Source organism: Acanthaster planci, linkage group LG15 (assembly GCF_054643075.1).
Source record: "Acanthaster planci isolate LZ-2023a linkage group LG15, COTS_SCS, whole genome shotgun sequence".
NCBI lineage: Eukaryota > Metazoa > Echinodermata > Asteroidea > Valvatida > Acanthasteridae > Acanthaster > Acanthaster planci.
The window spans coordinates 7,917,795-7,930,406 of NC_141791.1; the positions used below are offsets into that span (position 1 = coordinate 7,917,795).

The 12,612-nt window shown below is 38.4% G+C and overlaps 2 protein-coding genes across 5 annotated transcripts in view; one reads left to right on the forward strand and one right to left on the reverse strand.

Moving 5' to 3' along the window:
* Positions 1–5,792, forward strand: part of LOC110986671 (uncharacterized) — an 18,868-nt gene extending 13,076 nt beyond the window's left edge. For all 4 annotated transcript variants that reach the window (XM_087146923.1, XM_022248736.2, XM_087146925.1 and 1 more), the window contains exons 3-5: positions 127–452; positions 1,021–1,125; positions 1,702–5,792. In XM_087146923.1, coding sequence (XP_087003049.1) covers positions 127–452; positions 1,021–1,125; positions 1,702–2,274 — 1,004 coding nt within the window. In that variant the 3' untranslated portion in view covers positions 2,275–5,792. The remainder of the gene's footprint in view (positions 1–126; positions 453–1,020; positions 1,126–1,701) is intronic.
* Positions 4,657–12,612, reverse strand: part of LOC110986670 (protein OSCP1-like) — a 23,929-nt gene continuing 15,973 nt past the window's right edge. The window contains exons 5-9 of the mRNA XM_022248735.2: positions 11,581–11,684; positions 10,993–11,203; positions 9,980–10,110; positions 6,897–6,966; positions 4,657–6,624 (exon numbers count right to left, since the gene is read on the reverse strand). Coding sequence (XP_022104427.1) covers positions 6,511–6,624; positions 6,897–6,966; positions 9,980–10,110; positions 10,993–11,203; positions 11,581–11,684 — 630 coding nt within the window. The 3' untranslated portion in view covers positions 4,657–6,510. The remainder of the gene's footprint in view (positions 6,625–6,896; positions 6,967–9,979; positions 10,111–10,992; positions 11,204–11,580; positions 11,685–12,612) is intronic.

Here is a 12,612-nt window from a genome sequence, read left to right on the forward strand (position 1 = left end):
GGCTACTATGGTCAGCCCATCACCCTTTTCTTGTTCATGCACCAAGTCGTAGTAACAGACGTCAACCCAGCACCTCTGTTAAGATCTGAAGATTTTAACCTCACCTTTATTTTCACATTAATACAGGTCAGGGTGACAATGATGGAACAGATGACATGCCTTGGGAGAGCCGTCGTGTTCTGCGCTTTGATCTGATCACTCGTGACCCATCTCGAGTTGTCTCTTACAATTACCCAATCACTAATAACTACACCCTCAGCAACATAACCATTGACTTGTCCAAGGTCGAGCCTGATTGGAAGGAACTGGACCATCGGATGGTTGTTGTGACAGGATTCAACCAGCATCTAGCTTACATTGGGCTTGGAATGATAGCCTCAGTCCAGGCACATATGCCCCTCAAGAAAGTCATTGTCTATAACTTGGGAATCCATCCCAAAATTGTTAAATCTGTAAGTGCAAACAGATTCCATCAAATAATATTAGCTTCATTATTGTCAGAGCCCAAGCTGTCTCGTTTGTCTGTTAATTCTGTTAAAGTTGGATATTCTGAACAACTGAAGTTAATCATTTTTTTATTACACGTTTTCAGTGAAATGTGTCAATTAGCAATCTGTTGAGCAATGTCTTAAAGTGATACCAAACCCATTCCATTTTAATGGTTTGAAGTAGGACAGTGCACTCATAATAATGTTTTTTATAAAACATGAACTTTTGAAGGACTCCATGTACATGTAGGTTATAGGATGAAGCGAAAGCCTTTGTTCCTTAATGAACAGAAAAGAACAAATCTGCTGAAACTGTAGGACAGACAAAAAAGGAACAACTATACAATTTACGTACAATGTAGTTTTTCTGTGTGGTCTGCCAATTTTGTTGTCTTGTTAAAAGATACCTGCCAAATGTATGGATATTTTATTTACTGTGTATTTAGGTAAAATTACTCTAATTACGATTAAGATTTGAACCATAAAATTCAAATCTCAATCAGTGGATTTCTACTTTGTGTCTGCTTCATAGATGCAACAGATGTGTAATGTGGAGGTTCGACGCTTCAACTTTGACAAGTACCCAAAGCATTTGTACAAAACGGACAACAAAGCATGGAGAGTTTTTGCCTTATTAGTGAGTAGTACTCTATGAGTTACATGTATGTACATGTATACTGCACACTTAAATGCTGCAATGAGTAAACCTTCAAGTTTTGACTCAATTCCCGACAAAGCATTCTGTTGGATCATTTATTACACCATGTCTACAAGTTTCTGCTCTTAGTCTGAGGGTTCCTACGTGAAAATGCATATGCATAATGGATGCGTGTACATGTATATCTAACCCAGATGCTTTGGCTTGATGCCAAGGATATTGGTATCTATTTTCAAAGTTTATTCCTTTACACCTGTTATTTCAAACATACAGTGTACATGTAGGCACCATTGTGATAAATGTGCTGAAGTCCAATCCTGGCTGCTGATGCTACGTGTGCATATTACACAGAGATACAGTAATCAGATGCGTGTTGCAGATTTGAATGCACAGCTTAATTCAAATGAGTGCAATGTAAAGCTGGAAAGAAGTAGTTGAAGACTTAAAATGTCTGTTTGAGAAACCTCAAGTATTCAGCATTCCTTTGGTACTGTTTCTGATCAGCATCGGTGACTGTTTTGTTTTTCTTCATCTATTTTATCTCATGTAATCCAGGACATCCTGAATGAATATGGAGCGTTCTTCTTTGTTGATCCTCACATCCGTTTCCGTGCCCCACTCAATCTCCTGTTTCCATTCATCATACCCCACAAAGGACTCATCGCCAAACCGGACAAAAAGAACACAACTTTAGAGACTACCCACCCTTCCTTGTATCATCTCTTTGGTCTTCACATCGATGACTTTAAGAAACATTTTCCTAATGGCCCTGCTGCGTCCCAGGATGCATTGCTGGTTGTAAATAGCTCCTATCTTCATACAAAATTGTGGAGTCCACTCATTGCCTGCGCCTCAAAGCTGAAATGCATTGCGCCGTTTGGAGCCGTTTCAAATGATGTGGTGCCATACGGTCGAACACACACTCACAGGTTTGATTTCACAGCGGTGACATTGTTGATGTACAGGGCGTTTATGTCCAGCTGGTATAAAGACACTAGGCTGAACATGATGTTGGATAAGACTATAGATTATGTTGAACCTGGTGGTGTACACGATTATATATGGGCACATTATTGTAATCCACCCAAGAGTGAAATTGACTGCAGTGTTCAAAAGAATAGGTGCTAATGCTGAATGTATATATACCAATAATTCTTGGGTGACATTTAGTCAGTATTGTCAAACCTTCCCAAAAACTTATGGATAGACTTTCATTGATGGCTGCAAATGTGTAAGAGCAATTAATGCCATTGTCATGACTGGAACATTTTTGAGGAAAAAAAAGTTTGGTAGTTCTTGTGATTCTGGTGAAAGTTACAACTTCATGTATGAGCAAAGAAATGATTCAAGAAGGATTTGAACCTGTGACTTCCACAATCTGCAACCTTTTGAACACCCTACCCATATTCTACCAACAGAGCTGTCCAACCCCATTTGGTTGTTTCCTCTATATTTGTGAGAAGCTATAAACCTGTATAGCATAGAACCACTGGAATCACACCCAGGGTCATTATAAGAAGGCCTGTTTGTTTTATGTGGATCAGGATCCGTAATCAGACATTTGTTCATGTCAACCAGACCCTGCCTGATGAATGGAGCGAACCAGCATTGGTATTAATGATCCAGATCCGTGTGGAAAATCACTCCCAGAAGTAACATAACGCAACAGTGGGACTTTTGTCAAGTTTTAGGCAGCGTATGTGTACTTTGCAGCAGTCGTACCAGTACATTCCGTCTCCATTAGTCACTTTTGACAATTTCAAGTGAGTAGGTTAGAGTTGGCCATCAAGTTATTTGAACCAGTTCATCAGTACAACTTCTACAATGCAAGCTCAGCTTTTTGCATTGCGGTGTATCTGTCATTAAGTACTTGAGTTATGCATTTAAATTTATGCTATTAATGAGATTGTCTGAATTGAACCTACTACTACATATATCTTCATTTTCAGATGTCACCTTAAATCCTTCAAATAATTATTTTCGTTAGGAGTCAGTGTATATTAACTTGTTGCTCACTTCTGCTAGGGAGAATACAGTTCCCTTTAGACCTGTGAAAAACCAGTGGTATATTCTTGACATTGAACAAAATTGAGACCTGATGTGATGGGGCCTAGCTATGCAACCCCAGATTCCTCATACATGTTTATTCATAAATGGGTAAAATTTGGAAAGATTTGACGGGGCTTAATCCAAACAGTCCTCAATCCTCCAATTTCAGTATAATTTTTATATACACCCTTTTGAGTTAGGGTTAACAAGTCGAACATTTTGCTAATTACATAGATTTGTTTTTACATCTTTACTGCCGTGTTGTGTGAAAAGTTTTAAATAGTGCCAAGTACGACATGCTTTTATGTCAACATTTGTAGATCAAGTTGTACAGCTGTATTTTGGACTTGAGGTCGATAGTTGAAACTGTAAAATGTTTTATATTTGTCAGCATTGAAGTCAATACCTTAAGGCTTGAGACCACATACTTCAGGTTCTACAGTATGTAAATGAGTAATTGAGACAGGTACTGTAGTCATGTACATGAACATACACATGGAGGAATTCAGTAACTATTTTTTAATGTATTTATATGATGATACCAAAGGCAAATCCGAGTTGACTTGCAAGTGCTCTTAATATTTGTTTTGCAATTTTAAGTAGATTTTTTTAAAGTTTATTAAAATTAAGTTGTACTTAAACGTCCAAAGATATATATTTTTATCTTCCTGTCTTATACATGTACGTGTATGCTATAATTATATTTATTCCAGTACTTTAAACATTCCTGTTTTCAGTTGAGTTTCAAAGTTTGCGTTATGATTGTACATCATAAAATGTCAAGTTGTAGTTAGCCCTGATATTGTAAATTATAATTTCCAGTTTGTTATTTTTAGTCCATGTAGGTTTAATATACATCATTAATAGCATTTTGGAACGTGCAGCAGAGTTTGTATTCTTGGACATTACAATATAGTTTTGTAAATGACAAAACAGTCCCTTTGTGTGGGTTCATAAGTATACATATTTGAAGTAAACATTGATTCCTGAAACTTCATTTTGAATCATTTCAATAAAAACAACCATTTGTGCTAAGTATTCCTACAGGGGGTCACACTACATGTACATGACATTAAAAATTAAATGGGAGAATTTGAGACAGTAGAATTGTGACACTTCACCTTCAAAATCTTCCTTTGTCATTTCAGCTTTGACATCAACAGAAGTCACGTTTTTACACTATGGTCACAGCAGGAATCAGTGAATAGAGTTTAAATAATAACTTAATATTACTGCTGATAGGTTTGCTCCATCATAAATGTGACTGTTTACCCGGAAATTGCATGCCTGTACAAATTTTAAGGTCAGTGCTTTCACTCATTTTTATTTAAATTTCATTTTTCTAGTTAAATATCTACCACTTGATGTAGAGTATATTTACCACAAACTTATCTATGCAGTAAGAGGATAAAAACGAGAGTTTAACCAAACACCTCAAAATTCACACCAGTTAAACACACGTTACTATGTAAATGTGCACTTTCTTTATTCATTACAACAGAGATGTGCAGCATAAAACAACTCATATTACAATATAGAATACCAAAACAAATATGTCATGCGCACAATCTTGTGTTTAAAAGGCATTAGCATGAGAACCAGTGCTTGAACCAGCACGTGTGTGTCCCATTTGTTTGCACTGCACTTCCTGGTTCAAAATGACGTAACTCTCCGGTACTCTGTAGTCATCAAAGACAGTAAAGTTACATGTACCTACATTTTACAGTTGATGCCTGTATCACACTGCTCGCACAAATGGTTGACAAATGTATGTTGAGGAATTTGTTCTATCTCCGACAGTTAACCATGAACACAAATTTTATTTTTACTGCTCTGTAAAACTGAACGCATGTGCATATACATGTATGTCTTCCAAAGTAATTAACACTTTTAACATTTAATTTGAACAAATGAGAGACAATCATACAGGTTTTATTCTAATAATCACTGATGTCAGTTTTATACAAAGTTTAATTTCTATGCAAGATGGTCTATAGATGGTCTATAGATCAACAACATCGTAAAATATCTTGAATGGTATTTTCATCTACATGTACATTCAGCCCACTTTGAAAATATATGGCAAATTATGTGTTCATTTCTGCACAAGACAAACTGGCAAACAAATACACAGGAATCCTTATTTGTTCGGGTTACTGTTCTTTCCATGCATTTGTGAATTACAGCTTTTAAGCAATCAAACTGTCTTGTATTCAGAGAGTGTGACATGGCATTTCACATCCAAATTGGCATTTTTTTAAAAGTTACAAGCGTGTGTGCATAGTGAAATAAAGCTGTACCGGTACTTTAAGTGCAAATTGCATTTTAGGACATGTACTTCAAAACACAAGCCCCAAAATGGATTCAAACAATCCATTTCTTTCTGTGCCTTTAAGTACTTTTTTTAAAGACTGAAGCCATTATTCTGAAGTTTAAGTACATGTGCATGTACCACTATCCAAGCAATAAGTTGTCTAGCTTCACCATACAAATTGTCTAAATGCAGATCATATTACTTTAGTGTACGTAAATCACTGTATTTTGATCACTGCAATAAAAGCAATCCAAATAAAGCTAAGCACAAGTTCTGTATTTCATCTTTGCGCAGTCAACCTTTGCTTCATCTACTAACAGTCAATTAAAATCTGTGTTAAAATCTGAGCAACTGTTTGCTGTAACACATGTATGGTACGTATAACACTGCATATTTCAGAAAAAGGGTTGAAGTGGACAAACCCATAAGAAACTGTGTAATATCTGACTGATCAGATTGTGTGACATGAAGTATTTTGAATACACATGAAGAGTGGGACTATGCTGGAGCATGGGAGCCTGGTAGGGAAGGGTTGAGGTTGACATGGTATGGGGGAGAAGTTTGTGGGAAGGGACAGACTTTACAACTGCTACCATGATCCAGCATATACATGTAGTCTATTTACAATGTCACTCTTTTCCAAATTTTGATGAGAAAAATTTTGTTTCCCAAAATGTATGTACCCTGTGCTTGCACTGACCCCAGTATGGAATGAAGAACGTACAGTTACAAAATCAAGAATGTTTCAGAAAGTTTGTAGGATAAAGACAGGCATATTTGTGAATGTCTAGTTTTGGGGAGGGGAAGAGTAAAATGTGTGGTAGAAGGAGAGGTACATGTATGTGATACAAGGAGGGGGGGTTTGTTACAAAGATTAGCAGTATCAAGGGAGGTATGTATGGCAGATTAGAGCATGGTACTGGGGTGATGGTTCTACCAGGAGGTCGCCACAGTCTTGCCATGGGCGTGATGGGGAGGGAGTGGCTCCCAAGGAATGTGAATCATGAGGTACTGTCCATGAGTTCAAGTAGGTCATCACCCTTATTACTTTGCCCTGAGGATTCTGGGATTGAAAGGTCACCCATGATCTTGGTAAGCTCATCACTCTTCTGTCTCTGAAAAGAAACAAACCAATGTGGTCTTCACTCCTTTGTGACACCAAGAAATTCTGGAAAGCAAAGCTTCCTAAATGTACATGTATCTGTGCATGTTAACATGACAACCTCTGTTGATAAAAAATCAACCCCTTTTCATCAAAAAAATCCTATGCCAGTCTTTGTGCTCTACATGTATGTTGACAATGTAGAATGAAAATTAAGATAAAAATTATGAATCACTGTTCGTCCATCTTATTTTAAAAACAGATTTTAATGAGGACTGAATTTACCTTGGATGCATCTATGTTGATGACTTTGAAGTCATACATATCAGGTGGTGGTCTTGATGCAGCAAACTGCCTGATGGGCACAGAGAAAGGAAGGGGTTATCATGAATCACAGCTGCTTTGCTAAAGACTATCCACCAACTGATGACTGGAATTACAGCAGACTCTCATTATGTATGCATATACACATACAGGTACAGGTCCAACTGTGTATGCATATACATGTACAGGTCCAACTGTGTATGCATATACATGTACAGGTACAGGTCCAACTGTGTATGCATATACACATACAGGTACAGGTCCAACTGTGTATGCATATACATGTACAGGTACAGGTCCAACTGTGTATGCATATACATGTACAGGTACAGGTCCAACTGTGTATGCATATACACGTACAGGTACAGGTCCAACTGCGTATGCATATACACGTACAGGTACAGGTCCAACTGTGTATGCATATACACGTACAGGTACAGGTCCAACTGTGTATGCATATACATGTACAGGTACAGGTCCAACTGTGTATGCATATACACATACAGGTACAGGTCCAACTGTGTATGCATATACACGTACAGGTACAGGTCCAACTGTGTATGCATATACATGTACAGGTACAGGTCCAACTGTGTATGCATATACATGTACAGGTACAGGTCCAACTGTGTATGCATATACACGTACAGGTACAGGTCCAACTGTGTATGCATATACATGTACAGGTACAGGTCCAACTGTGTATGCATATACACGTACAGGTACAGGTCCAACTGTGTATGCATATACACGTACAGGTACAGGTCCAACTGTGTATGCATATACACGTACAGGTACAGGTCCAACTGTGTATGCATATACACGTACAGGTACAGGTCCAACTGTGTATGCATATACACATACAGGTACAGGTCCAACTGTGTATGCATATACACGTACAGGTACAGGTCCAACTGTGTATGCATATACATGTACAGGTACAGGTCCAACTGTGTATGCATATACACGTACAGGTACAGGTACGGGAACATGCATGAAGTTCAGAAAATGTCAAGACTACTCTACAGTACCGGTATGATTCATCAAACATAGTGTGAAGTTTAATAATAAACCATAATAGATGCCTTTTTAAAATTAAGTGTGCATGTAAGACAACTGAAATAAAAACACAACGATGGTCAATTGTAATTTGTGACCGAGGACAAAATCAATGTAACAATGGTGAGAATGCCAAGCCTGATGATTGACTGGTAAGTAATCTTTCCTGCACAAATTGTAGCAAGAAGAGATTTTTTATTGTCCGTTCGTTTTGTGGTGTTCAATGCATGACCCCTGTTTTATTTTTGGCACATGCCAGTGTTGGAAATTTCAAATAATTATGGACAACCATGAGTGCACAATCGTCAACGCATCCGATCTTACATCAAGAGCCCCATGAGAAATTTGTCTGAATGTGATGCACTGATGTCTATACTCTGTGACTGGACAGTTACACGTACATGTACATCTAGCAGCGCATACATATTTATAAGTTCATTTGCGGGCGCATCCAGTTCTCTTACCCAAAATCGTTTGCAATGAATAATTCAGTGTTTGGGTGATCAGATCTTTGCAGATTCCTAACCTTTGGATTAATTATGGTGAGGGCCAGGGTGAATTTATTTTTCTGTCCAGGGGTCTACAGAAGAGACTTGAGGCTTAATTTAGCACCTTTTAATTCATTTTATTTATTTATATGTACATGCATATTTAGTTTTACAGAGCAGGGTTACAGTTTTGGGAATTGTTTTGTAATTTTAATCTTTCTTTATCGGAATGGATGAAGGGAGAGGGGATTTAGTAATTTACAGGGGGTATGGGATTTAATGGCCTCATTTTTTCATAAGTTTAAGTTTAACCACTTCGTGCCGGGCATTTTTCAATGTTGATGATGCTGGGCCGGCATGACTATCATTTTTTCCATTTTCAAAATCCTTCAACAATTCATCTTTCCATTTAACAGTCATTTATAACCGCTCGGAGTAATCTTTAGGCACTACTCTAAGTTGACAGGTGACCTTCATTGACGTCTGAATATTTCAGCCATGCCTGCAGCCTTGTAAACAGAGCCCAGATTGTGCGGTGTTATACAACTGTCTTTTGTTCACGAACCTGGCTCAGTGCACTGCTGACCTCTTTTCAATAGGGGCCAGATTAGCGTGCAGCGGTGCTGTGTGTGTGCGGTGATGGAGAGCTTTTGTCCCCGGTGGTAATCCGCTTGCTCTCAATGCCCCAAACCCTGGTATATGGTTTCAAAACAACGCTGGATTATCACCACTTCTGAGAGTGAAAAATGCCGGTAATGCCCAGCAGCCTGGTCTTTTGTTCGGAGTAAGGTCTTTTGTTACAGGGCCATGTTTCCTTTGTCCGAGTTCGGAGACCCCGGCCACACATATAAACCATACGGCTCCGATTTCGGAGTCCCCGGCTGGTAGTGGTTAAACTGGCAAAAGCCCTTTGAAAAATAGTCTATTGTTTCTTTTACATAATGTCCATTTGGTGATGCAAACCAGGTGCAGATGACTGGAATGCATCATCTGGGTAAGACTGTGCACAGTCCATCACTAAGTACATGTACCTTCACATGAAAGATTCTACATCAGGCCAAGATCAGACAATAAGAGACACCTATTGATGACTAACTTGACATTGCGTGGTCCAGGATTTGTAAACACTTATTACAAATTGGTTTGCCAACAATGTTTTATACGCAACAGAGTTTAATTGTACCAGTAAAAGCAATTTTGTGAGATGTGATTTTGTTTATACAGATTCCCCCACACAGGACGTGCATGTTTTGCCAGGACCAAAGCCATGTGCTTGTAGTACCCAGAACTTCACCATAACTAAGTTTGCAATGACAAAATTCGACTGTACATGTATGTGCAACACCACTGCCAGTAATGGTCACTTTTCTGATATGTTTGGGTGCCAATACATAATTTTAAGTTCAAGGTTGAAATTTTTGCTGCCTTCCTTCAAAGACTAATAACACAAATTTTGTTGCTTGATTCATTAAACCCATGACCCTTGCAAGGACTTACTCTTCTTCCTCATCAGTGTTAAACATGTTGACCCTGAAACCAGGCTTGTCGCTTTTGGTTTCCACCGCCCCCATGAGATGAGCTAAGAGGTTCAGCTCTGCCTTCACCATTGGATTAGGGTTTGCTGTGGCCTGAAACCAATGAGAATATTACATTATGAATCAAAAAGCACAACCCTGAACTTTTTGGGAGAGGGGAAGATTTTGCTCAAAGCATTAGAATCTACATTACACTCTATATGCCAAACAGTCAAACACATCATCCACTACATCCTCGCACAGTACCTTCATAAATCCTCCAAAATTTGTCAATGTGCAAGAAATCAATGCCACTTTTTAATATTTGCATTTGGCCTTTCAAGGGAATCATGCCCATGCAAAGTAACATTGATTGCATGCATACTACATGTACATGTACCTTCGTACATGTAGGTCCTGAAGAATACCCAAGCCAGCAGGTGGATTTGGAAGAATTTGAAGGGAGGGTAAGGACCGCTTCTTGTCCCCACATGGCATCACAGGTAGCAACTTGACAAAGTACTTGCATACATGTACTTTTTTCTGACATCCTTTTAGTTAAGTGACCCATGATTTTTTTAAAAACAGTTCTGACGCAACAGATCTTCTAATGATCAAATATCAGTACAACTATAACTGACAGACTTGTGATTTCAAACAGAAAAGCAGGACAAACGTTGCTAATATTAAGTCAAATATAATCAAGTCAAACCAAGTCACAATATATTCTCTTGCGAGTCAAGTCTAAGGGAAAAAAAGCCACTGCCTTAAGCCCTACTCAATTCTCAGTCAAAGTCAACTGACTAAGAATCAACATATTAATGTACATGTATTCAGTATGGAAAAGCTCTTTTGTCACAGACTCATAATTTAGGTTTGCAGTTACAGGTAAAAACTACCTGTACCCCCGCAGATTAGAGAGAAGCAATTACAAGGTTTCTGAGTGTTAAATCAGAGATAAGCCAACCCTTCCCATCCCCTCCCATTAATACTTACATCTTCTGCTGTAGCTGACACTACCACGGTCTTTTGTGGTGGACTGCTGACTGTCGTATCTGTTGGTCGGACTGTGTTGTACATGTTAGTACCCAGCTTGATGACCCTATCTCCCTTCATATCCACAGAGCCTTCTAGTAAGGATGCTTGATATTTACTGCCCGAAGGAAACTCTGTTGTCTTAATGTGTAGGCCAGATTCATCATAATACCTGACATTGACAAGTGCAGGGTAAAAGGAATAACCATCACTTATTCAGACACAGATGTGCTAGCCTTGGAGTAAATGGATAATGGAATGGTGCATACTGATACATTATCAATGCCACGGAGAGGATACAGCTTTTTGAACACAAATCATGAAGCTGAACTGAAGCTATGGTGTCTTCTCACATTGGTCCATTGTATACCAGTACACATGTACCAGTAATGGCTTAACTTCAAACATTAGAAGCCAAAACTGGGGTGGACGCAATTAGTGTAATGCTTGAAAGATATAAAAATGCTGATTATTCACACAAAAGAAAATGACTATTATATAATTACGGTCGCTTATCAAAATAAAACGTTAAATGGTAATTATACCAACCTTATTGATCCAGGTATTTCTGCTCCATAAGGAACTGGGCCAGCCAGTGGAATGACGAACCTGCCATTGGAATTCTGGACTTTGTCCTTGAGGAAAATGGAGACCTGGAAACAAGTTCATAATTTTTTCAAAAATTCAAAGGTACATGTACATATACCAGTACTTGTATATGTACTAAATGAGATAAATTTGGATTTAGAAGTATATAACTTATCTACATGTACAAAAAAATACTGTTCATTGGTACGTACTTTTGGGGGAGAAAAAGGACATATGATTTACTGATGGTACAAGTGTACAGTACAAAGTAATGTTTTTCATATATGTACATGTACAAATGTAAATGTACAGTATTTTTGAAAACAGCCTAGCAAATGCCATGTCAAAATTGATCTTTAGCATGTCTCAGATGTTGAAGGACTTCAAAAAGCAAGCACCAGCTGTCCCTTGGACAAACAGACACAAGATTGTAGGGTGTACACAGCCATTATCATTATGTGTTGACACTGTCCAGCCCTGTGCCAAGAATCAATACAGTACATACTGGTACAGTACATGTGACTGGAGTTCTACGAAGTGTTTACAAGTAAGTAAATGCACTGTACATGTAGTGTGAAGCACTAGCTGTCATACTGCCACAAATCCACATCTCAACATGCACAATGGACTGTCATACTGCCACAAATCCACATCTCAACATGTACAATAGACTGTCATACTGCCACAAATCCACATCTCAACATGTACAATAGACTGTCATACTGCCATAAATCCACATCTCAACATGCACAATGGACTGTCATACTGCCATAAATCCACATCTCAACATGCACAATGGACTGTCATACTGCCACAAATCCACATCTCAACATGTACAATGGACTGTCATACTGCCATAAATCCACATCTCAACATGTACAATAGACTGTCATACTGCCATAAATCCACATCTCAACATGTACAATGGACTGTCATACTGCCATAAATCCACATCTCAACATGTACAATGGACTGTCATACTGCCATAAATCC